General features: G+C 37.3%; 1 protein-coding gene across 3 annotated transcripts; it reads left to right on the top strand.

Annotated features, from left to right (window-relative positions):
• The first annotated feature begins 10,935 nt into the window (after nucleotides 1-10,935).
• On the top strand, nucleotides 10,936-25,261 carry LOC127650689 (chromobox protein homolog 3-like). 3 transcript variants are annotated; one of them, XM_052136282.1, is made up of 7 exons: nucleotides 10,936-11,806; nucleotides 13,250-13,366; nucleotides 13,630-13,716; nucleotides 21,982-22,121; nucleotides 22,264-22,432; nucleotides 22,563-22,657; nucleotides 22,941-25,261. In XM_052136282.1, the coding sequence occupies exons 1-7, from the start codon at nucleotides 11,291-11,293 to the stop codon at nucleotides 23,065-23,067; spliced, it is 1,251 nt and encodes a 416-aa protein (XP_051992242.1). In that variant the 5' UTR covers nucleotides 10,936-11,290; the 3' UTR covers nucleotides 23,068-25,261. The 3 variants fall into 3 exon arrangements, with proteins under 3 accessions (XP_051992242.1, XP_051992241.1, XP_051992243.1); XM_052136283.1 differs by lacking the exons at nucleotides 10,936-11,806; nucleotides 13,250-13,366; nucleotides 13,630-13,716 and adding an exon at nucleotides 21,119-21,325; XM_052136281.1 differs by lacking the exons at nucleotides 21,982-22,121; nucleotides 22,264-22,432; nucleotides 22,563-22,657; nucleotides 22,941-25,261 and adding an exon at nucleotides 15,769-18,039.
• The last annotated feature ends 1,033 nt before the right edge of the window (nucleotides 25,262-26,294 follow it).

Here is a 26,294-nt window from a genome sequence, read left to right on the forward strand (position 1 = left end):
GAAAAGTAACCCTGTACCCTGACGAAACAAACAAACAAAATTTAAATCACAAATATAATTAGAGAGCTTTTCTTGGTATTAGACCTGCTTGTTCTGGCTTTCGTGTGTGGACGTGCTTTCAAATGTCAAATGGTATAATTAGTTAACTGCCACGTAATGTATGATAGGCATATGGTGTCTTATTCATTGTGAAACTGTGTTTTCTTAATGGCACGAATTGCACTGAAGACCTAGACTTAAAATACACGAGCCACGGCTCCTGCATGGATTAGTGGCAGATTCTGTACACGGACCTCTATGGAACTTGGTTGAGAGCGACACTTTGTGGCAATGTACAATCCTCACATCAGTACAGATGACGCTTTAAAATTATTTTCATATGTGACCACAGCAAGGCGCTAAGGAGTTGGAAATGGTCTTGAAATGCGTCATATCCGGACATTTTGCCATTGGATATTTTGAGTGATGACGTCACCAACAACGGACAAATGAAATTGCGGTAAATAACACAGCGGCTCTGATTGGATAGGGCTGAAGTGTCAATCAAGGAGCACCAACGCAAAGAAACATTTGTAGGTCAGTTGGAAATGTGCAGGGCTACAAGCAACAACTCCGCGCTCTCAAACACAGGGCACAGATTTAGTCAGAGAAAGTTCTAATTTTACTTGCATGAATGAAATAGATTTTAATAATTTAATAATAATAACTGTTATTAGCATTATTGTTAATGACAATAAAATAATAATTATTAAGTAGTATTAGTATTGTATTATTATTATTATTATTATTATTATTATTGTATTATTGATTAAAATACAATAACAATTTATATTATATCACATTGTACTATTATATTATTTATAACATTCTATTATTACATTTTATTTTATTACTTTTTATTATTATATTTTAGTAGCAGCCATATAATTATGCTAAGAACTATATCACATTAATAATAATAATAATAATAATATACATTTAAATTTAATTATTGGTTGTAGTCGTTATAATTAACAGCAGCATTACTATAATAATTTCTGTTTTTCAACACTGTTATTGCTTTTATTCTATTTATTGTCAGAATTATGATCACTTTTGGTTTTGCCACAATTGCTTGATAGATAAATAAACATGATAAAATCATACAAATGGCTGTAGAAATTACAATATGATTAAGCATATTTGGCACATTTTGCATACACCTAAAAACATATTCTTTAATTAAATAAATTTTATTTAGCTTAGGTTTTTACCTTGAGAACTGCACTTTGTTCAGTAGGGCTTTTCTATAGGAATTCTGCAATTATTTACCTAACACATGGCATTATTTTCCCAATTTAATAAGTGAATAAATAAATATATAGCTTAAATTAATTAATTAATAATCTTATTAGATTAAGAATCGTAATCGGTGCGACTTCAGGCATATTCACATAAAATAAATAAAGATGAAAGGATGAGTTTAGCGGCCATGGAGGTTTTACAGTGTTGGATAATATATATATATATATATATATATATATATGTGTGTGTGTGTGTGTGTGTGTGTGTGTGTGTGTGTGTGTGTGTGTGTGTATGTGAGAGCGTGTATGTATCACTTTGTGGGGACCAAATATCCCCATAAGGATAGTAAAACCCGAAATTTTTGACCTTGTGGGGACATTTTGTCGGTCCCCATGAGGAAAACAGCTTATAAATCATACTAAATTATGTTTTTTGAAAATGTAAAAATGCAGAAAGTTTTCTGTGATGGTTAGGTTTAGGGGTAGGGTTAGGTTTAGGGGATAGAATATAAAGTTTGTACAGTATAAAAACCATTATGTCTATGGAAAGTCCCAATAAAACATGGAAACACAACATGTGTGTGTGTGTGTGTGTGTGTGTGTTTTCTTTCTTTTTTCTTTTCTGTTTATATCACTGTTGTGCTCACTTGTCACCAAGACTAACATACTTGACATGGCATCTGCTCATTTTGATAATGGATGTTCCTCTTTCCACGAATGCCAGCCCAGTGAAACTTCTTTGTTTTAGCACTTCAATGCTATTCCACAAAGCCTTACGTAGAAACGCATGATTATGCGCATGTCCAGTGTTGCCCAGTAGTTGGTTTGTGACGTCACATCGAACCCTCTCTCTCTCTCTCTCTCTCTCTCTCTCGAACATTCTTTTAAGGGAAAATAATTACTATTTAAACATTCTGCATTCACTATTGTTTGGCCAGTATGGTTCAGTATAATGTTTCCCATGCAAATATTTTCCATATATCTTCATGTTTACAAAACATCTATTTATTCTAACAGGGAAATGTTTTAGTTCAAATATATTTTACAGTTGTAAAATATATTATTTTTAAAATATATTTGTAAAATATATTTTACCCCCCCCACCCATAATTATTGTTTAATTATGGTTTAACTATTAGACTTTTATTTATATAAACCATAACCCACATTGCGAATCATTCAACGCCTTTTCTTATTTATTTTTTTTACATTGCATTTTGCTGAGGGTTATAACAACGTGTGCAATATCTTTTTAAACAGTAGATGGCAGAGAAGGTTTAACTAATTGCTTCCCTAGTAAAAAAAAAAAAAAAAAAAAGATCCTGTAACAAAATCACATGTAACAAATAGGCTACATATAAACTATGAATGTATACACTATCACGGGGAGCATAAAACAAACAAAACAAAAAAATCAAAGTTACAAGTTCTAACAGTTTTAATTGCCTTCTGATTTAAATAGGACCAAATTGAGTCGAAGATTTATTTTTATTTTTGCCTGAGCAATTAATATTTGAGAAAATAAAATTGACAATAAAAATTATTATCATATAAGCACGATTGTGCTTTTTTAAATAGACTTTCCAGGACACCAAATAATACATAAATTCTTAATAAACAAACTGTTCATCAAAAGTACTTGAAAATAAATTCACAGACACCTTCCCACAAAGATCTTACAAATAGGTTTCAGAGCAACTATTACAAAAGGTGCAGCTTACATCAATACTATCTCTATATTTGGCAAAATAATAAATCCCAAGGTAAATCCTGAGTAGGTGAACACACTCCGCTGAACATCGACGGCTTCTCTGTGGAGATCGTCAAAAGCACCACATTCCTTGGTGTTCACTTGGCGGAGAACCTCACCTGGTCCCTCAACACCAGCTCTATCACCAAGAAAGCCCAGCAGCGTCTCTACTTTCTTCGATGGCTGAGGAAAGCACATCTCCCAACCCCCATCCTCACTACATTCTATAGAGGGACTATTGAGAGCATCCTGAGCAGCTGCATCACTGCCTGGTTTGGGACTTGCACCGTTTCGGACCGCAAAGCCCTGCAGAGGATAGTGAGGACAGCTGAGAAAATCATTGGGGTCTCTCTTCCCTCCATCAAAGACGTTTACAAAAAGCACCGTATCCGCAAAGCAACCAGCATTGTGGACGACCCCACACACCACTCACACATACTCTTTACCCTCCTCCCGTCTGGCAAGAGGTACCGAAGCATTCGGGCCCTCACGGCCAGACTGTGTAACAGCTTCTTCCCCCAAGCCATCAGACTCCTCAATACTCAGAGACTGGTTTGACACACACGTGTCCTGAGTTGCACTTTAATAACTGTCACTTTATAACTGTCTGCTACCTCAATAACTGCTATGTGCATAGAACATTATCTCATAGTATGTTATGTTTACATTTTTAGAAACTGTCATCTTTTTGCACTACTGAGTACTGGTCGGTGCTGCACTGTCTATTGTCCTGTTCATTGTCAGTAATTTGTTGTACTATCCTGTACTTTTTGCACGTTTGCACGTGCACTTTATATAGGTAGTTTATATAGGTATTTTATTTCGTTGTGTAGTCTCATGTGGTCCTGTGTTGGTCCTTTGTTGTTTTTATGTAGCACCATGGTCCTGGAGGAACGTTGTCTCGTTTTGCTGTGTACTGTACTAACTGTATATGGATGAAACGACAATAAAAACCACTTGACTTGACTTGATGTTAAAAGATACTTCCTTGGTATAAACCAAACCTTTTTCCAAACAATATAATCTGCAAAATGATTCCAAAATTAAATTAAATATGACAGTTTACCTGGAACAAAGGATCTATTTGGAGAGCGAAAGGAAAAACTAATTTTACATAGAATTTTTATTACATTAAATGAGGACCAATGTTGGTTGTAAGTTGTTGTCTAAACAGCAAACAGACTCCAGGAGGTATTAAACTAAAAACATTTGCTTAATCACCAGGTGTAATTAGGATATTATAATCAGCCAAAGACTTGTCATAAATGAAGAGAAAGTAATTTAACTTAAATAATTGCTACACCAACATGCCATTATCAAACTAATATATATAAAAAAGTGTCTTATACAATGTCCTTATTGTTCCAGGCCTATGCAATTGTTGTCTTTCCTTAGTTGTTCCAGATCCAAATACAGTGATGTAAAAATGGAAAGTTTTACATAATCATAAAAACCTTTGCTGTGCTTGATTGTTCAGTTAGCATCTTTACTTTTAGCCATCTTTACACAGCCTCGGTGGCACAGAAGCTGCATTTAAACTGGCATTTAGATGCATTAACAAAGACTGTTTAATGCTGCTCAGAGCAGGCATTAATGCATTTACACAGAAATTACAATTGCATACATTATATGAGATTAATGTTTTAAATATAAAATTTTGAATATAGAAATATGAAATTAATGAAAATATATACCTTAACAATTAAACTAAATTATGAAATATAAGCTCTATCGTAACAAAAACAAAGTTTAAGGCTGCTCTGATGTGGGTCGGCGCAGGCTTAATTTATGCTGCATTGCGTCTTTACACAGAATTGTAAGCATGGCACAGAGCAGGATTAAGTCAGTTTAAATATGCAATTCCAGTGTAATAAATTTAGTATAAATATTTATATCTGTAATAAGATGGATGGATGGATGGATGGAAAAGAAAGTGATAGATGAATGGTAGAACAGTAGATAGATAGAAGGAAATCAAATCAAATCCCTTTATTGTCACTCAACCATATACACAAGTGCAACAGTGGGTGAAAGGCTTGGGTGCAGTTCCAAGCAACACAGCAGTATGACAATTACAATAAACATCTGATTTACACATAACACAGTTTACACATCTTGTTACACAACCCAATATACACCTAATAATACACAATATACAGTATACAAATTTTTTGACTGTATACAATAAAATATACAATATACAGTATACATGTAATCAGTGGAAATAAATATGAAGTGATAAATTGACATTCAGATGTATAGGTTGATAGTCAGTTGCCAGTGTGTTATTAAGAGAAGTATAAAATGTCTGAGTCCAGTCTGAGGCTAATAAAGTCCAGTGGTGATATATGTATTGTGTGCGATTAAGAGTTCAAAAGTCTGTTTGCTTGGGGAAAGAAGCTGTCATGTAGTCGGCTGGTGTGGGTCCTGATGCTGCGATACCACCTGCCTGATGATAGCAAGCTCGTGGCTTGGGAGGCTGGAGTCTCTGATGATCCTCCAAGCTTTATTCAAGAGAGAGAGAGAGAGATGGACGGACAGACAGACAGACAGACAGAAAAATAGATGGAAGGACGGACGGACAGATGGATCCATTAAAAAGACAGAAGGATAGATGGATGGATACATACAAAAGACAGACAGATGGATGGACAGGCAGATATAGATAAGAAAGAGTGATAGATGGATGGATACATAGAAAAGATAAACAGACAGACAGACGCATGGACAGTTGGATGGATTGATAAACAGAAATGATAGATTGATAGATGGACGGATACATAGGACAGACAGAGAGATGGACGGAAGGGCAGACAGATGGATACATTGAAAAGACAGATTGATAGATGGACGGATACATAGACAGAGAGATGGACGGATGGATAGACAAATAGACAGGTTGGGAGGGTTATTTTTGAAATGTATTCCACTACAGATTACAGAATACATGCTGTAAAATGTCATTTGTAACATATTCTGTAAGAATTACTCAAGGTCAGTAACGTATTGTAAATACTTTGGATTACTTCTTCAGCACTGGTAGATTTTTTAGTTTGTTTTGACTATAAAAACTCTGCCAGTACAGTGAGACAAAATACACATGTTAAAAATACATTATCTGAAAAACCTAAATATTAGCAGTGTTGTTTCTAAAACAAGATTAATCAAATTGATCTTGTTTTAAGGATTTTTAGATATTTTTGCAGTAAAACAATACAAAAATTATTATCAAGAATAAAATGTTTGCCCTAATATCAAAGGTCTTACTAGAAAAAAGAAATTATGATCCAACGTGAATTTTCTTGATAAAAAATATGATCGTGCCTGGTAGCATGTGCATGTAAAATGGCTAGAAATAGCATTTTAGCTTAGCCTAAAGCTGACAATTTACACAAGGTTTAATTCTTCTTCTGGAAGAAGTATTAGGGAGGCCAGCAGGGGGTGTTCACCCTGCTGTCTGTGTGGGTCCCAGTGCCCCAGTATACTGATGGGGACACTATAATGTAAAAAGCCACCGTCCTTCAGGTGAGACGTTAAGACGTGGTCCTGACTCTCTGTGGTCATTCAAAATTCTAGAGCACTTCTTGTAAAGAGTAGGGGTGCAACCCCGGTGTCCTGGCTAAATTCCCCCATTGACCCTTCTCAATCATGGCCTCCTAGTAATCCCCATCAACTAATTGGTTCTATAACTCTACTTTCTCCTATCCACCAATTGATGGTGTGTGGTGATCGTACTGGTGCACTATGGCTGCCATTGCATCATCCAAGTGGATGCTGTACACTGGTGGTGGTTGAGGAGAGTCCCCTCTTCACGGTGTATAGCGCTTTGAGTTTAGTATCAGAAAAGCATGATATAATTGAAGTAAATTTGGATCAGAATGATGAACGTTACAAACTTACTTCTCTGTCTGCTTGTATGAATGTAACACATCATAAGAAATTTTTTCACCGCTGTTCAAATGCACTTTGGATCGCATCATTACAGTTTTTCTCCATTGGTTTGGCTCATTTCTTGAAACCGAAACTACATTCTCAAAACAACATGAACAAACCTCCAAACCACTTGGCAATTGTTCACAACAGAATTTAATTTCTCATTCATTTCATCAAATTGCAAATGTCTAAGTACATGTCTCAATGTCTCAGTACATCTTTGCAAATGATTAAGTACAGGCAGCCTACATTTAGCAACATTTCCAAGTGAATAGATCTTTTTGATCTAAACTGATTGATTCTCAGTCTAATGGTTGTTCGCTCCAAAACGTGTCAGCGCCATTTCATTGTATAAGTCATCACATGCACAATAGTCTGTTCAATTGTCAAAATTAGTCAAGAACATAATACTATGAATACCATATATGAATCCCTTGGAACATTTGATAAATTTATTACAGCAATTGACAGTCAGGTGAAACTAGAACTTGACTAACGAAGGAGGAGTTTCACACATCTCAGATGACCAATTAAACAGTATGTTTAGTTACCTGACAGGTGCTGTCCATGACTGTGAATGCTGCCAAAAATGTAGCCTATGTAAAGAGCTTGACCATGCAGGACCAGTACAATTTCTGAACATGGAGGCACCTAAGAAAATTAACAAGGGCAACTGCCTGCTCGAGGAAGAGGAAGAAGAAGACGAGGAGGAGTAAGGGTGCGTGGTGGTGGAATAGGGGGAAGAGGCCGAGGAGTGGCCGAGGTGTGGCCACTCACATCCCCAGTCTTGGCCCATACAATACACAGAAGCTCCTCATCTTCTTGGACCGCCTTCATTTGGATTTGATTCCTGAAAATGAGAGGTCTCGTAGGGCCTCACCTACCACAATATGTCATTGTATGGGACAATGTGACTTTCCACCGTGGCCCGCTCATCAGGGCCTGGTTCACTACTCATCCAAGGATGGTCATGGTGTTCCTACCACCTTACTCTCCTTTCCTCAATCCTATTGAGGAGTACTTCTCCGCTTGGATGTGGAGAGTTTATGAGCATCGGACTCAAGATCAGAGGTCCCTGCTCCATGCAATGGACGCTGCGTGTGAGGATATTACAGGAGATCAGTGTAGGGGATGGTTGCAACATGCACGCCGTTTCTTCCCTCGTTGCATTGCAAGGGAGAATATACGCTGTAATGTGGATGAGAATCTGTGGTCAGACAGACAGCAGCGTGTGGATGGCCAGGAGGGTGAGGACGGTGGCCAGGAGAGGGAGGGTGAGGACAGCGACAATTGAAGAACTGTTAGTTGTGAAACTCCAGCTTTATTTACAGCACTGTAGGCTGCATATAATTTTCATTGTTTTTTTGTTTGTGCGTTTATATTACAGTATATCATGCTGTATACATTTTCTTTTTACTCTGATGTATGGAAGTTACTTTATGTGTGTGAATGATAATGGTTACAATTTCCTTGGCAGTATGAGTGCAATGTGTGATGTCAAAACTTGGAGGCTACTCACCCTAAAATCCTATTTCTTTTTTCAGTTTTATACACAATTGTATTCTGTTAGTTAGACAAAAAAACAGTACAGTAACCATTGTCAATGAAGGACAGGGCTAAGACTGAAAGGTGGACATGAGGGATATTTCAATGGTCCTCTGCCATAGTGACAAAACATCTAAACATTTTGACTTGCAGTGCTTACACAATGCCAAAGGGAAGAAGCATTCTGGGGCACTGACTTTTTAAATGAGAAGGAAATTTTGTTTTGAAGCATGAGTGAACAGTTTTGGGAGAGATATGAGCTTTTGCAAGTGAGCTATATTGTTGTGCTGAACTGTAAGACTGTTTTGCCAAATGATCTTAGAGGTTTGAGAATGTAATTTCTGTTTCAAGAAATGAGCCAAACCAATGGAGAAAAACTGTAATAAGTATAAATGTTTCCATCTGAAAGTACGAAATATTAAATGAAACAAATGACAATGAAATGCAAAGTAATTTCTTCATTAATCAAAATACTTTTTGAATGTAACTATTCTAATGACCAATTATTTAAATTGAAACTGTAGTGGAATACAGTTACTTATTTTGTATTTTAAATATGTAATCTCGTTACATGTATTCTGTTACTCCCCAACCCTGCAAATAGATAGGTAGAATAGGGCAAATGAATCCTAGATAGATAGATAGATAGATAGATAGATAGATAGATAGATAGATAGATAGATAGATAGATAGATAGATAGATAATTCACAGATTACCGATATGGTGACAAATATAGTTAATTTTTGAGATGGAATGAAAACAGACCATTTCTATGTGGATTGTTCACTGATTTTGCACCAATATGACTATGAAAAGGTACTCAAAAGGCTGCTTTATCAAAAATATTTTAAATTATTATACATTGTCAACAAATTCTAGAAATGAACACCGAGAAAATAAATAATAAAAATACAATAAATAGCTTAAACCAACATCAGTACTGTATGTTCAGTATCAGTCAGTTGCTGAACTTTAAATATAGAATAAATAAAAATACAATAAATAGCTAAATAAACATCAGTACTGTTTAGTATCAGTCAAATGCTGATCATTAAAAAATAAAGAATAAATAAAATACCAAAAAATAGCTTACCGGTAATAAACATCAGTATTACTGTTTAATATCAGTCAAATGCTGACTATTTTAATACTGCCAATCAATTATTGGCAAGTTGTAAAACAGAAGCATTTACACCTGCCGAGACAAGAGAAAAACAGCGGCAGCAGTGTTACACCGTATTCTGCTATACAAGTTCAGGGGAAACTTTCAACGGTGGAAAACCAGACTTTTAAATATTACATTTTGTAAATGCAATGACTGGAATTGTTCGGTTGAAGGGGGTACCAAACTGTGAATCCTGAACAAAACAGTTTGGTGAATACATGTTTACACATTAGCTTCCACTCAGCTGACAAGCAATGAAAGTAGCTACGTGGTTAGCTAGTTAGCTATAAGCTCATTGACACTTAGAGTAAAAGATGGTCGTTGTTTATTTACTTTCCAGCATTGTGTCTCACCAACTAGGTAACAGCCTAGCGTTAAATCAACACTCAAAAGACACAATCCAACACTGCAGCGTTGTCTGATGAGCTGCAAAAAGATGCTCTGATGTTTACTTTTCAATCTGCTACATTACTGACTGCACTGACGAACTATAACTGGCTAACAGCAAACAGACATGATTGACATGGTTGTCAGGGACAGGGTTAACATTATATAGTTATATTGAAAAGGGAAACTTATAGGGTCATTGTTTATTAACATTCCAGTATGTATATCACAAACTAGTTAGCAACTTACCACAAAGACACCGCCCAACTCCACACCACTTAACTCCGCCTTCTATCAGCTCAGAGTCAGCTCTGTAAACAATGGAGTCAGACAAACATGTAATGACACCAATTCCAGCATTGTTTTCAGCATTATACGTTCTGAAAAAAAAGTTTTCATATCTGCAGATATCGGTAAAATATATAAGCCGATATAAAAGATACGATATATCAGCAAAAGGCTAATATCGGCCGACCGATATATCGGTTGGGCACTATTGAAAATACTTACAAGACTGCAGCAGGTTAGTAGGCCAAACAGCAAAGGGAGCAACAGGATATTTTGACAGGACTGTGCAAAACACTTTGTTCTTCATTCTGCATGGGCAAATTGACAAAGTTTTACACACCAACAAATATCGATATCAAACCCATCATGGGATGAAACTCCCCACACCCTAGCCCAGTTTATCATTTCCTCCAACGGCGGAAGTGTTTAACCGAAGCGGAGAGCACGCTTAATAGTGATTGGCTCTTGAAGTATAATACATCAGGAATGGGCCAATCAGCGCCTGTTGCGAAGGCAACTCCGTCACATGTGAGTGGGATTTTATGAATTATGCAAATTTGAGCAGTTGTTATCCTCCTTGAAAGAGAGGTTCGATTCAGGATACAACAGACGGGGAGTTTTATTGTTTTAATAAGATAAACGTTTGATCTCCTGCCACATAGTACTGAATATCCTGGACAAGAATGACTCTTTCTGTTTAGCGAGTTGAGAGGATGGCGTCGCTGCTGTGAATTATGTTATATAGCAGGAAGTTATGAAAAGCCGGTAGTGTGTTAGTGCAGCGAACAGTTTCGCCGGTCGGTGCTGCTCTCTTTGTCTGACACAGAGAGCAGTCAACGCGTGCTCTTTTGTTTGGGATTTTGTCTTTGTTAAACTGCAAACGGGCGAGCTTTGTTCGGGTTTTAGCCTCTCGTGGTTGAAATATATCGTTTTGAAACATGCAGCATATGAAGAAATATTTCACAGAGGGGCTCATTCAGTTTACGATCCTGCTGAGTTTGATAGGAGTTCGCGTGGATGTCGATACCTATTTGAACGGCTACTACTCGCCGTTGATTGAGACTGATGGAGGGCCGAGCTCGGCTTTCATACAGACCCCCTTTCACCACTACCGTGACACCGCGGCGGGCCATCAAGTGCATCCTAAATGTCCCGAACTTGACTATTATTTCACCAGCCGTAGGCTGCTGAATGAAGTGCGTGCGCTCGGGTCTCCGGCCCGCTTCCCCACGCGTGTCAGTGCATGGCTGGTGCACCTTGTGCCTGATGATGGCTCTGATGTCGGCGAGCCACACGACCTGTCCGAGTACGCTAGTAACGATGAGGTAAACACCGAAAATATCCGGGACGAAGTGGAAAATGACCACAGGACTGGAGAGGACTTCGAGCTGTCATTATCTCAGGAACACAGTATTTCAAGGCCTTGCTGTGCAGCTGAAGAGCTTTCCAAAGAGGTATCCGTGTAGTACCGTATTATTTTCTTTATCTTACAGTAGTTAACCGATTATTGTGTTGCTTTCTCGTCATGGGGAAAGTTAGGAGCCACACACGAGGTGTGTTTTTGATGAGTTAGCTGGCTAGCTTCATAGCAGTATTTTGCAGCAGTGGGACACCAAGTCGAAAGCGAAACAATAAGTGATCCACAAACAAAACAGCTTTTGCTACTCGATAAATATTCAATAAAATGTACTATTTGGTGGTTAACTACCTTGTTTCAGTGGCATTTGTGATGGCTATAGTAATAGATATTTAGTTGTATTGTTATTAAGTGGTTATAAGCCTCGATTAATGCCAGTTTTGGAACTGTAGGTTAATGATGAATAATGTTGTGTTAACTGTGTGCAGAGGTTATCTGACTTCTTCTATCTGTCACCATGGATACCAGATGTAGGTGTTGGTCAAGTGTCATGCAAACTTTGACACTACTTGGCCCATTTGCACTAGCATTATAAAACAAATTTAGACCTACAATTAAAATAAACTTCCTTTCATTTTCCTTCTATTTCAAGACCTGTATAATAGTCTGCTTAGAGGCCTTCTGGTGCAGGCTAAACTACTTTTGCATTCAGGCCAAACCTGCTCTCTCTGAAGTGTTTGTTGCTTACTTGTTCATGCTTGACAAAACTCAACCTCATCCCTGAAGTCATCCCTTTACTATCCCAAAGCCACTTCTGACAGTTTGTAGTCTGCTTTTCAAATATTTCACAATTTCTGTGAAATTGAAAGTGACAGATACTAGTGAAATATGTTAATTCCTTTGAATCTGATACACATTCCAGCTGTATTTCAGGGTACAATACAGCAATAATGAGAGTAGCATAAACCTTAAGAGATAGTTAACCCAAAAATAACAATTCTCTCACTATTTACTCACCCACATGCCATCCAAGATGTGTATGACTTTATCTTCTGCTGAACACAAAGACTTTTAGAAGAATATTTCTGCTCTCTTTAGGACATTGCACATGACAGTGAATGGTGACCAGAACTTTATAGGTCCAAAAAAACACAGAAAGGCAGCATAAAATGAGTCCATATTACTCCAGTGGTTCAATCCATGTCTTCTGAAGCGTTGTGTGGATGAAAACAGCTGAATATTTAGGTCCTTTTTTACTATAAATCTTCACTTTCACATGAACATTCTTCTTTTTGTTTTTGGAGATTCCAATTTTTTGTGCATACCGCCACCACCTGGGTAGGGAGGACAATTTATTGTACAAAAATTAAAAATAATTATTGATATATTTCTCATCCACACCTGTCATATCACATATCACAAACCACTGCATTCATATGGATTACTTTTATGTTGCCATTATGTCCTTGAATTTCTTGTCAGTGAAAAAGCGAAAGATCTTTAATCCTATATTTTTGCATCGCTATTTCTTTGTCTCCAGGATACTTTACCTAACCAAGAAAAAGAGGAGGATGATGTGAAATATGAGAGAGGGCAAGAGGAAACCAGCCTTACTGCGGTGAACCAGCTGACTCAGATCTCAGCACTAGAGCAGGAGGTACACAAACACTAACATCAAAACCTGTATAACAAGAATGAGTTGTTTTAATCAGATACATCTTGAGAAATTAATTCAACTTTATATTCATTGGTTAATAATTCAATGTGATTGAATTTTAACGCCTTGTAAGATTTCTGGTCATCTCAACAAACTGAACTGAAAAGGGATCTGACCTCAATTCAACACCATAGTAACTGTATTGTTGGTGTGAGACATTAAATATTTGTTTTAATAAGCTTTTTCTCATCTTTTCCATTCAGTATTTGCTGGGTAGCAGTGCCCTGCCCACACCTATTTCTGGGCTTGAGCTCACTCCACCATGGCAAGACTTTCTCTCAGAATTTGATGTAAGTAACTGCTGGAGAAAATTATGGATTGCTTTGTTCCAATAATTTAATTGTAATTAAAGAATCAAACTCCAAGTTTTTTGTTTCCAACTAAATGACAGACCCCGTTTACTCATTGTATTAAGATGTGTCTCTGGTCATCCGATCACATGTGGTCAGGCAGGACACATCGCTGTTTACACCTGGTCGCTTAAATGCATCTCCTATGACCACTTGTGTTCAGATTTCGAGGGGAGGGTCTCTGATTTCATGACGGCATACATCAATCACTGTCAATGTGCTACTCCGTGATAAATATACAGCAACAAAATCATAAATGACAAAGAAGGTGCGAATAAAACTGGTGGGCTATTTCTCCCAGATGTAACTGAAATTTAATCTAAGCACAAATGCAAAATTTCAAGCAGAATTCTCCGTTATTTTAGTGGAGTACTGTATTGACCAGTGCTGTTTAAAAACCGGTACTTCGGTACCAAGTCGGTACTACAATTAAAAAAGATTTAATGATATTAGTGATTCTGTAGTACGGGTAGAACCGAGCACTGACTTAATTTGGTACCCGCACACTGTCTTACTGACACACGACTGCTTTCAGATGCTCACATGCTTATTTGAACGTTTGCTCTGTTACTGCTTTTACACTGAAATGCACAACTAATCAAATTAAAATCGTGATATGTACTAGTGTATTTATTAGACTGCGAAATGCTGCAATCTTAGTCTGTATGAGCTGCATGAGCTTTAAATGAATGTGTAAAGATGACGGCTCATACACTGGAAAATCTGCAGACTATAAGAATCATTTGTCTTGTATGAGAGTTGACAGAGCAGATTCGTTTTTAAAGTTTTATTTTTATATAATTAAATTGCAGCACTTTAACGATCACACTGAGCCATGTAGCTAACTGTTTATCCAGAGAGGTTAAGTTCTTTCAAAAATACACGTCAAAATAAAAGCACGATTCATAATAAAAGCTAAACACCTGAAATTGAAGAAACTGCAACAGAAATATATTCTAAATGTATAGTAAAATGTAATCCTCACTGTAGAAATAATAATAATGAATAATGGTTGTAATAATAATGAAAATTAAGTAATATATTACAAGCAATAGTGCTTTAAAATGCAACGGTATGTTGATAAGTAGTTGTTCTATTTTTTTACGTGTTAAATTTTGTAAAAGTGTAAGGAACATTTTCTGATTAGACACCATTTTGAAAATGAAATTAAATCTAATATAAAACATGGAATTCTGGGGGAAAAATAAACAAAAAGGAATAAATAAAGACAGATTTCAGTAGGGCCCTGCTTAAAATTGAACAAGTATTAGAAACACTTGAAGGAAACATGAATATCTTTTAATTTATTATTGACATTGAAATGGAACTTTAAATAGGCTAAAGGAGTATATTCAATAGGACATTACCATATTAGCATTTTTTTTTTTTTGTCGTATCGAAATTGATATCGAGAATCATGAAATTTCACTGGTATCTATAATGTCTACTGAAATTTTGGTACCGTGACAACACTAGTATTAACTGAGTTTCAAATGTATGTGCTTGTCATCTGTGTCCTTGCATTTTGGTATCAGACACACTGAAGATGTTCCATGTAGTTCTCGTGCTTCTTTATGTATCTGCTTTTTCAAATTTTCTGATCGGATGGTTATTTCCTTTTAAAGCCGCTCGTAACCAGCAAAGTATAAACTCTTGTCTTGTTGTAGACAGTTGAGGAGTGGCACTTCACTGCTGTCTGGGACGCTTTCATGACATGGATTAGCGTTTAAACCTCAAATGCAAATGGCCACATGTGTTTTTGAATACCTCCGAATGTGGTTTATGTGATTTGATCACAAAACGTTTTAGGCCCCGTTTGCACCTGTACTTAATGCTGACCACTTGTGATCAGATCATCTAAATGCATCTTAATTCCAGGTGTAAATGGGGTCTTAGTTGTTGCTGATTCTTGTTTGTTGATCACATTTGCACATAATACGATTTTAACATTTTCCCTGGAAATCTAATTTTGGTTTTGCTTTCCATGAACAGGATTTTGACTCCCAGCATATATCAGATTTAGAACTTGATCTGACTAATCCTATTAGCTATAATGTAAGCCTGCAAGATGCCATGGTGACTAGGGGAGATTCAACAAGTTGCAGGCCCACATCTAACCGAGCACCCATCTTTCGTCTAGAATCTACAAATTCTTCCCACTCAGATCCATCTCAAAGTTCAGAAGGGACACTTCCTTTAACCCTCTTTTCTTTAACGGGGAACTGCTCCCGTAATGAAACCTCAGTTTCACAGGTTGGAGGTTATCTAGATGAGGCTGTTTTTGAGCAGATAAATATGTTGGATCTTTGTAATCTTGGTACAATTGATCCTCGGATGCTGGACTGCATGCAAGGTGATATGGACACTCCATGGCTGGAAGATTCAGACTCTGGTCTGTCTTTGGAGAGCAGTTCTAGAAGCCCTGCTTCCCCACCTACATCATCCGATTCATTTTGCGAGGATGAGGGTGGAGCTACAGGCTACAACAGTGAGGCAGAGTCCCTCATTTCGAAAGGAGGAGCTTGTGCAGCTGCTTACCGCCATTGGTCACCAGTGAACCTTAATGACAACATCTGGCATGACCACACATACTCAGTCCCACAGGCCCAGAATTCTACATCTGTTAGCTGGGACCAACCCATCAATTCTATCAAACAGGAAATAATGAGTGAAGATGAAGATGAACCAGAAGAGATGAGTCGTGATGAACGACGGGTCCAGGAATTGGGTCTTTCATTTTCCGCATTTCAGATTGTCAACATGCCTGTAGATGACTTCCTGGAGCTGTTGGACAGGCAGAGTCTGTCAGGATCAGAAGTTACGCTCTTGCGGGACGTCCGCAGAAGAGGCAAAAACAAGCTTGCTGCACAAAACTGCCGCAAGAGGAAGTTAGATGCGATCATGGGGCTTCAAGATGAGGTTGAGGGCCTTGCAGCGCAGCGAGAGGCTCTCCTGCGGCAGAGAGCTCACACTGCCAAGGCACTCTCTGCTGCTGCAGAACGCTTCGAAACGTTCTCAAGGACTGTGCTGAGCCACCTCCGGGATGAATATGGGCAGCCTCTAAGCCCTGAGCACTACGCACTTCAATGCAGCGCCAATGGACGGGTGGTGGTTCAGCCTCGCACAAGCGCAACATCAAGAACAATGACAGGGGGCAAGACAAAGAGAAAGAAGGACAAGAAACATTAAGAGACCTTTTTGAGTGTGTTTGTGTGTGAGAGAGAGTGCATGCATGTTTGTGTTTATATACATATATAAGTTTTTATCCTTCATATAAGATTGTGACGTGTTTCACAGCATGGGCAAGGAGGAGGCGGGAACCGGCTGAACAGCAATGTAAACTTTAATGACAGAAAGGAATTTAAACATAACATAAACTGCTTTCCAACATAAACAAAACAAAGACTCACACACACACAACACGTGTGTCTCGAACTGGTGTCCCGGCCGTTCCTTATCTCCCTCCCGCTGATTAGTTTGTGGGTGGCTGTGGCTCATGTGGTAGAGCGGGTCGGCTGCTAATCGCAGGGTTGATGGTTCGATTCCCGGCCCACAGGACTCCACATGCCGAAGTGTCCTTGGGCAAGACACTGAACCCCAAGTTGCTCCCAATGTCAGGCTAGCGCCTTGCATGGCAGCTCTGCCAACATTGGTGTGTGGGTGAGTGGGACACAGTGTAAAGTGCTTTGGTAACCTCTAAGGTGCAGACCATTGCAGACCATTTACTATTTAGTCAACTCAGCGCCAGGCGTGCGTCAGCCACGCCTTCCTCCTCCTCACAAAAATGTTATGGGGCATTTCAGGCTCTTCTCTGTTCCTACATACCATTCGTAACTCATAATGTGGACAGAAAGAATAAATTCTACACTTACAGCATGGAAGTGCGGGACTCAATTGCAGGACCGAATGTAAGGAAAACACTGGATATGTGTATAATAAGAGTGTGTATTAAAAGTATTTCTAAAGAGTACATTAGAACAGTAAAAGCGTATGTTCTTTTCTTTTACTTTAAATGGCAAGTTACTAAAGAAGGTTTGCAGCTAGAAGCAGATGGTCACTGGATGACCATGTTTAAAAAAAACTAAAGTATAATTTGCATCTGTTTCTTACAGGTTCAGCACTGACCTTAATTGATACTATTATCATAAATTAATCAATTTACATTTTGCCTCATTTGCTTCCTGTTAAGCATTGTGTAATCATCAGTTCACACTTTTATGATTTTTGCAATTGCAACCAACCATCTGTTTAAACAAGTACAATGTCCAAGCAAGCGGCTACAGCCCCCAACTCTCATGCAATAAATAAAAACTCACTAGTAAGATGGTCAGTGTGACATGCAGTGATCAGTCTGCTAAAACTGTTCTCATTAATTACATTCTTGTCACTTGCCAAAGAGCAATTATGTTGTGTTCTGTTGGCCTTATTTGCTTTTTTTATCAAGGGGTTTTATGGTAAAATTGTTTTTTATGAACTTGTTGAGTTTTGGTCTACCTCATAGCATAGCAAATAGATTCTGAAAAGTACAATATCAGCTTAATGATTAATTAATTTGAGACAATTATAAATCTTGTTATTGGCAGAGTGGATTGATATGTGTTGTAAGTAGGAACTGCTGCTTTCTGTTTCGCATTCTGTGTGTTTTTAAACAAGAATTTTGATCTCTATGGGGTTGGAATACCTACTTTTAATTTTAAACATGGGTTTTCAAAATCTGTCTCTTTACGTCTTTTAAAATAAAGGAAGAAAATGAACTGCTTATCTCAATGGTTTCTTTTTTGGTTTGTAGTTCATGACATTTATGTAATTCCACGGCATGCCACATGTAAATAGTGTCATGCTAAATTCTTTAAAGCCTCTTATCTCCATCCCATTCCTGTTGATCTACACCTAATCGTTATAGCATATATTTCCCTTTCAAAGTGATTTAAAAGAAGGTACATAATTATTCTGTTTATAATTGCCAAAACTATGTGATGCCTATTATTAGGACAGGTAACATAATTTTTCAAATTAGGCCTGACATATAAAATCAGGCTGTCCTATACAAATTTGGTGAACGGACAACAAAGGCAACAAACACTCTTCAGCATTTCTCAAAGGTATCTTCAATTAGAGAATGGCTAGAATGAAACCTATATATGGGAAAGGCTGACATTGCCATGTCTCGATTTTACTGGAAGCCATGTGACAACCTGAATTCTGTTGTCAACCTGAATTCTGTTGTGATATGACTTAAGTCAAGCAATTTGACTTTTGGTTAATTCAAACAGTCCTTTGAAACAAAGTATTGTGAATACTTTGTGAAAACAGTGAATGTGGAACTAAGGGAATTGCAAAAGCAAAACTACAGAATAAAACCCTGAATAGGCAATAAAAGCCCAATTCAAAAGACTGCTTTTCATGATTTTCATTGCAGAAAATCTTGAATGACATGTTAGATTATATATATATATATATATATATATATATATATATATATATATATATATATATATATATATATATATATAAATAACAAGTATTTGTTTGTGCTCTTTACAAAACACAAGACCTACAACAGTATCACACAAGGGTCTGAAAGAAAGCATAAAAAAACAAAAGAATACTTGTTCAGTCACTTGTCATAACTAGACTGGACTACTGTAATGCTCTCATTGCAGGCCTTCCTGCATGTGCAACTAGACCTCTGCAAATGATCCAGAATGCTGCAGCACATCTGGTCTTTAATGAACCAAAGAGAGCACATGTTACACCACTCTTTGTCTCTCTCTCCACTGGCTGCCGGTTGATGCACGCATTAAATTCAAGGCTCTGATGCTGGCATACAAAACAGTCACTGGGTCTGCTCCAGCATACCTAAAAACATTTATGCAGAGCTACACGCCCACCAGCCTGCGGTCGGCTAAGGAACGTCACCTTGTTGTACCAACACAAAGAAGCATCAAAACACTTTCCCGAACTCTCAGTTTCATCTTACCACTTTGGTGGAATGACCTTCCCAACTCCATACGTGAAGCTGACTCGCTCCCTGTCTTTACTTAACCAGTCACTAAAAAAATAAAATAAAAAAATCCTTGTTGCACTTAAATCTGTTTTGAATACTATTCTGATGCTAGTGAAACTTTGCAGTATGGCACTTTTCGTACCACTGTCTCCTTAAGGTGATTCAATTATGTTTTCCTCTTTTGTAAGTCGCTTTGGATAAATATGTCTGCCAAATGAATAAATGTAAATGTAAATGAATAAATGTAAATACAAAGGCTTTTATATTTTAAATAAATGTAAGCTTTTAAAATTAATAAGCCTGTCTGTTCTTGTTGTGGGCCTATTCACTTACGCATTGATATACCAGCTGTTTTATATATATATTTTAAGTCATCATGATTTCATGCTGAACACTTGAGCAGTGTAAATTATTTAAAAAAAAATTATACATATATTTAAAACAGTGTCTGTGCACAGTTTAAATGAATTAAAATTCTTATTTTCATAATCATCCGCTTTCAGCAGAGGTAAATCCCGCTGAGTCTCTCGCTAGAAGTGAATCGCGTTCTCCCACGTGATTGGTTGGGCGCTGCAAACGTCACTCATTCATGTTTTCGAGCGCATAATCTAATCTTAAATTCAGGATCGAAGCCTGTGTTGACAGAGAAAGTTGATGAGATGCATCATGGTACCAATTAAGCCTGAATGTATTGGTTTGCATTTGTCAACCTGAAACCAATCCTGAAACCCTGAGTTCGTTCATGGTACAGGCTTTCGTCCCGGAATGGAACTGCAAAGTAGAATATACTGGCTGTAGCATTGTCATCGGAGAAGCCAGTATTTCAAATTAGCATGTTTCCTAATTCTCTAATGTCATTGTGTGATTTAGTACATTTAATGGTTTCACCACATGGCATTTTTAATAATCGAATGTTATATTGTTTTTGTCTTTTGTTTGTTGTAGAAAATGCTATAAATGCTTTTTCAAAATATTGTGCAACCAACATGAACAAGACTTTTTTTTTTATCACTTCTTTATCACTCCACATTCGTCCAAACTACACTTATTTGAGTTCAACTTTAACGTTAAAGTTAGGAAATTGTCTAATTCCCTCAATGGGTCAGAAAACTTAAAAATATAATTTTAACTGGGCTAAAATAATGAATAGATTTAGAATACACAATTATTTTCAAGTATATATAGACTTTCTAAATATAACTAGAGGTATTAAACTTCTAAATATAGTGTTGTCTCAGTTTTGCATAATAAATAACACCTGCGGACGAAGGTGTTTTTGAAAACTTGCTCCGCCCCGTGAAGGTCTCATTGGACATACATGCACGCGCTGAAGAGTGGCTTTTACGTCCTCATGTTCGATTCGCGTTGTACCTAGTTCGAGCCTGTCGTCGTCAGTTCCATTGATATACAAAGAGCGTAGAGAGAAAAGTTTAAAAGTAGTTTGCACCCTGTTCGACTGAATTACATTTTCGCTGCAGTTATTTGCAGGTCGGCGAGCGATAAGACTTCTAATTCAGGTTTTAGTCCTTTTTCATTGTGGAGGTAAGTTTTCGCGCGCATGGATCTCATGCTGCAGCGTCCTCCATTGTAGTTTGATGTTGGAACGCTTCAGTGCATAAAGCTTTTTTTCTTGATTTGTTTCTCGACTTTTTGAAGTTTTATATTACATAGACTTAAGGCTGAGCTATGCATGATGTTGTATACGAACTTTAAATTATTTAATGGAATTACTTGTTAGCCATCCAGCTAGCAGGCTAACTCTGGGCATTTAAACACAAAACACGTTTGTTTTTAATAGTTCAAATGAAGAGGTGTTTTTTTTTTTTTTTTTTAACAGTGAGGCATTAACCCGAACGGTAGGACTAAACAACATAAAGTTTGATACCTGATGTATTGTTTAAACTGGGGGGCGGCCTGTTCATGTATGTAGGCCTTGTTAGCTCAATAGCATGTTAGCACTCACTGTAAACAAACTAAGTGATATAATTCGATGTTAGCCCTGCTACAATAGATCAGGGGATATTTTGAGGAGCTAAATAATTCACTATTAAAATGGTTTACACTTCAATTAAATGCAGGAAAAAAAATCCTAATTTAGGCAAACCGGTTTAGCCTTGCTACGCAATGCGTTGATATAGCAACTTTTGAAGTACCATCCAGGTTCTTGATTTGATCCTGCAGCCTTTTGTATTTTGTAGGTCAACATGGGTAAGAAACAGGCAACCAAATCAAAGAAGGACGTTCAGGAGGTCGAGGAGTTTGTGGTAGAGAAAGTGATGGACCAGCGGGTGGTCAATGGGAAAGTAGAGTTTTTCCTCAAGTGGAAAGGCTTCACAGAGTGAGTATTGATAACCTAATTATTTATTTTATTTTCCTACAGCTGTAATAAATCAGAGGAAACTCTCCTTTTCAACTATACTAGGAGTTTCACTGTTGCTAGTTGAGGTCTGGTGTATACAACAATTTATCATTTTCTTCAGTGCTGATAACACCTGGGAACCTGAGGAGAATTTGGGCTGCCCTGAACTGATTGCTGCCTTTCTGGAATCTCAGAAAGGGGTGGTGGAGAAAACCGACTCCAATAAAAGAAAACCATCCACAGATGAACCAGAAACCGAGGAGAGCAAAGCCAAGAGAAAGAAAGAAATGGTAAGGCTGTGTGTGTTTGAGTGCACCCGTTGACTAGGCTTTCTTTTGAAGGCACCTGCTTGTATCCAGCAGGTGTGATGGATTTTAGCTATTCTGTATTTTGATATAAACTTCATCTACATGTCTGCAGTCTGACAAGCCCAGAGGGTTTGCAAGAAACCTTGATCCAGAGCGTATCATTGGGGCAACTGATAGCAGTGGTGAACTCATGTTTCTCATGAAGTGGTAAGAAAATGTAATTTCCTGTGGTGGGAAAATACCATCCCCACAGTATAACCTTTAGCATCTTCCTTTGAATGATTTAAAAAGCCTGAAGGGGGCAGTATGTACACATCTCAGTCACTATAGTGAGTTGATGTTGGTACTACTGCTCCACATGCGAAACCTTGTTCAAAGACACTAGATTTAATTACTTTAACAGACTACATTGCACCTTGTTTACTCGGTGGTGGTGTTTTTTTTTTTTTTTTGTTGCTTTTTTATAAAAGGGATGTCTTTTGTTCTATAGGAAGGACTCTGATGAGGCAGACCTGGTGCCTGCGCGTGAGGCCAACACTCGCTGTCCACAGATTGTCATCGCCTTCTATGAGGAAAGACTGACTTGGCATTCTTGTCCTGAGGATGAGCAGCAGTAGCACCCCACTTCTTGAACCGTGCTTTAGTGTCTTCCACCTGTATAGCGTACATTCCTCTTTGTTAGCTAAAGTGTGGGTGACCTGACGGTGGGGGATATCTTTTTAGTGTTGCGATTGGGCTGGAAGCTATGTGCATGACTGTAGACCGATGAAAGTATGTATAATTGGATGATGGATATAATTTTTTTTTTTTTAACAATGTAGGATGCTGAAATGTTTTTTTTTTTTATTAAATATTACCACAGTGCTGTTCATTAATGGGCTGGATTGTTTTTTTTCTCTACCCTGTTTTGATCAACCAGAGAGATGCAAAACTTCCTTTCCACTCATGTGTTCATAATATATATTTTTTTTGTTTTTTTTGGTGTACAATACCCTCATAATCAGTTTGTTTTTTCATTTTTTTTTTTTTTTTCATTGTTTACATTAATATTGGATTAGTGTCTGTTGCTGTAAATGTTTGTGTAAATATGTCATTTTAGTTCAATAAACATTTATATGCATGCTTTTAATCTGTTTGCATGCTGTTTCCTAAACCAAAAATCCAAAGCAACCTGTATTTCCAGTATAAAACTATTGTCCGATGTATTATGGTTTTGTATTTTTTGCATGAGACATGCTGATTTTGACTGCACCAAAAACTGGTTCAATAGTGTGATTTGAGTTTTAGTTGTGTTAAGCATTTGAGCTATGTTACTGGGCTAAAATCAAGTTTTTGTAAAAGTACAACAGGTCTTAATATGTCTGATGTCAATCAGATGGGAAATCTTTATGATGGACAATTAATAGGAAATGTTCACAAAACCATCCTGCTTTTTGCTTTAACCTTATGGTATGAGTAGCTTCCTGAAGACTACACAATGACCAGGTTCTGCAACCCAATCATGTGTCTTGTAGTACTGAATCATTCATATTAGTTATTTTGACCTACAAATACTCATGGGTCCTGTTTTGTGTGCCATTGTGGTTTTAAATGCAGTTCCATACTAATGGATTAAAAGGAGGAATTTTCCAATTTTTTTCACAATGTATTTGCCTCCAAAGTGAATGTTGTCTGGTAATCTCTGCTGCATTGGATTTTCTGCTTTTTTTGTTTTCATTGAAATGGGTCTTTTTATTTGTGCATTTTGTTTTCTGCTGCTGTGCCCAACTTTCAGTTGGATAGGCTCCAACAGAACTGCATTGTTTTAGAACAGATGGCATTTTGCAAGTGACGTTTGCAGTGAAATGTTTTATTTACCATTTAAGTAGGCTGTTCCGTGCTCTGTTTAAAGTGCAAAATGATTGGTTCTCATCCCAAGACATTTGGAAATATAGGAACTAGAAAAGAAACGCCTACATTTTATAGTTATGACAACTTGTAAAGCTTCAATTGCCAAGTTTAATTAAGTCTTAAATAATAGTCATAATTTCCCATAGTCATTCACCAGCTGCCTTTTGTGTGTTAGAGCAAAGCAAAACAGAATGTGTCATCCTTTTCATCTTCAGTTGCACAACTCTGAAATAATCTAACACACTCAGGGAGGGAAGAGAGTTTAGCCACTAAATCAGTGTGACCAAAAATTTCATTCGAGTCCCTGACCTGCTTCCTTCCCCATTAGGGGGTCAGAGTTCATTGGGTTTGTGTTCGGTACACTTTATCTGAGGTGGGATACACACATATGCCTCTTACATGTGTACAGTAATACTTCATGTTGGTGCCAATGGAAGCAAAGTGGCTCCTTCAGATGTTGTCTCAGAAGCATGTAAATGCTAACAATATATGTGCAGTTCTGAAAAATTTACTGAAAACCCAGATTTTTGTAATCTGGGTTGTAATCTTGTTTATCAAACTGGGAAAACAGTCATGTTCTGTGTGATAGTGTATTTGACTCTCTAGATAAAGATTCATAGATAACATTTTGAAAAAACAAGAGAAGGGGTTAGAGCAATTTTGTCATCTATACCTCACCCCTCCTTCACAGGATTATGGCCATAGAAAATAAATGTACTACCTTTTGCTTAGCTGGTAACGGTAACAAGTCTCATGGTGAAGATTAGCAGTGTGAGATGGACTTTGAGTTGCCGTTTTTGTTAGTTTGTTTTTGTGCTTTCAATCACCTACTTTTTTAATGTCATCCTGAAATAAGCAAGTCTCCTTAATGACAAACCACCATGTGAATATACAGTTTACAGTCATAATAAAAATCTGCATTGACACTGTTTGGATGTGTAAATGTACTGGCTGCATACACACTAACATAAAGGATACACCCTAAGTTACATAACATCCAGCCAGATAGCCCCCAGCTTCCACCTGCTTCCCCCCCCCCACTGGGACCTTTGATATGTGTTTTACATCCTGTACACATTAATATTAAACATTTCTTTCTTAAAGGGTAGTTCACCCAAAAATGAAAATTCTTTCCAAATGTATTCACCCTCATGCCATCCCAGATGTGTATGTCTTTCTTTCAGCAGAACACAAACAGAAATTTTCAAAGACCCAGTCCTCAGTATCTCATATTGTCTGTAACAGTACGATCCAATTTCTGTACATCCTCATGGGCACATGTACTTTTTGTTATCTGGATTAGGTAATTTTTTTGTGATTATGGGAGAGGTGAAGTCTTGTTGTGCTAAGCTTCCCAGCCTACTGGACCTTTGAGTATATTATCGGTAAAAATAAATTTAGTCAGATATTTTGCAGCGGTCCAGAGTTAAGATTACACAAGTTCCAGTTTTTTGACAAACCATTTTAACACTCATGGAGCCTAAAATGCTTACATTTACTTTAGAAATTAAGAAAACAGATTTTGGAATGGAAAATATTTCAACAAAATCAAAGTCATCTCCTTGAATTCTAAGTTACTAAACTAACTTTTAACTCACACACTCCTTACGGATGGGGATGCCCATATATTCCTTTCTATTTCAGTATATATGCCAGAGATTTTCTCGTCACTATATGACGAGATTTATAATGGGGTTTCTGTGTGAATGTGTGTTTGGGTATGTGCTGATGCAAATTATTTCATTTTGGATTTCCAAGAAAAAGGTTAAAGAAAAACATCAATTGGGCATAAAATAGATAGAATCAAAATACCAATATCAATAAACATGTTAGACATGTTAAGACTGTTTTATTTACAGTCTCCATCAGAAATTCAATCATCAATCCAAATATAAATGTTGGTGTGAACAAAATAAATATTTATTAATTTTTGTTTGGATATGTTTTCATAACC

The sequence above is a fragment of the Xyrauchen texanus genome, chromosome 10, assembly GCF_025860055.1.
Source record: "Xyrauchen texanus isolate HMW12.3.18 chromosome 10, RBS_HiC_50CHRs, whole genome shotgun sequence".
In the NCBI taxonomy this organism is placed as follows: Eukaryota; Metazoa; Chordata; class Actinopteri; order Cypriniformes; family Catostomidae; genus Xyrauchen; species Xyrauchen texanus.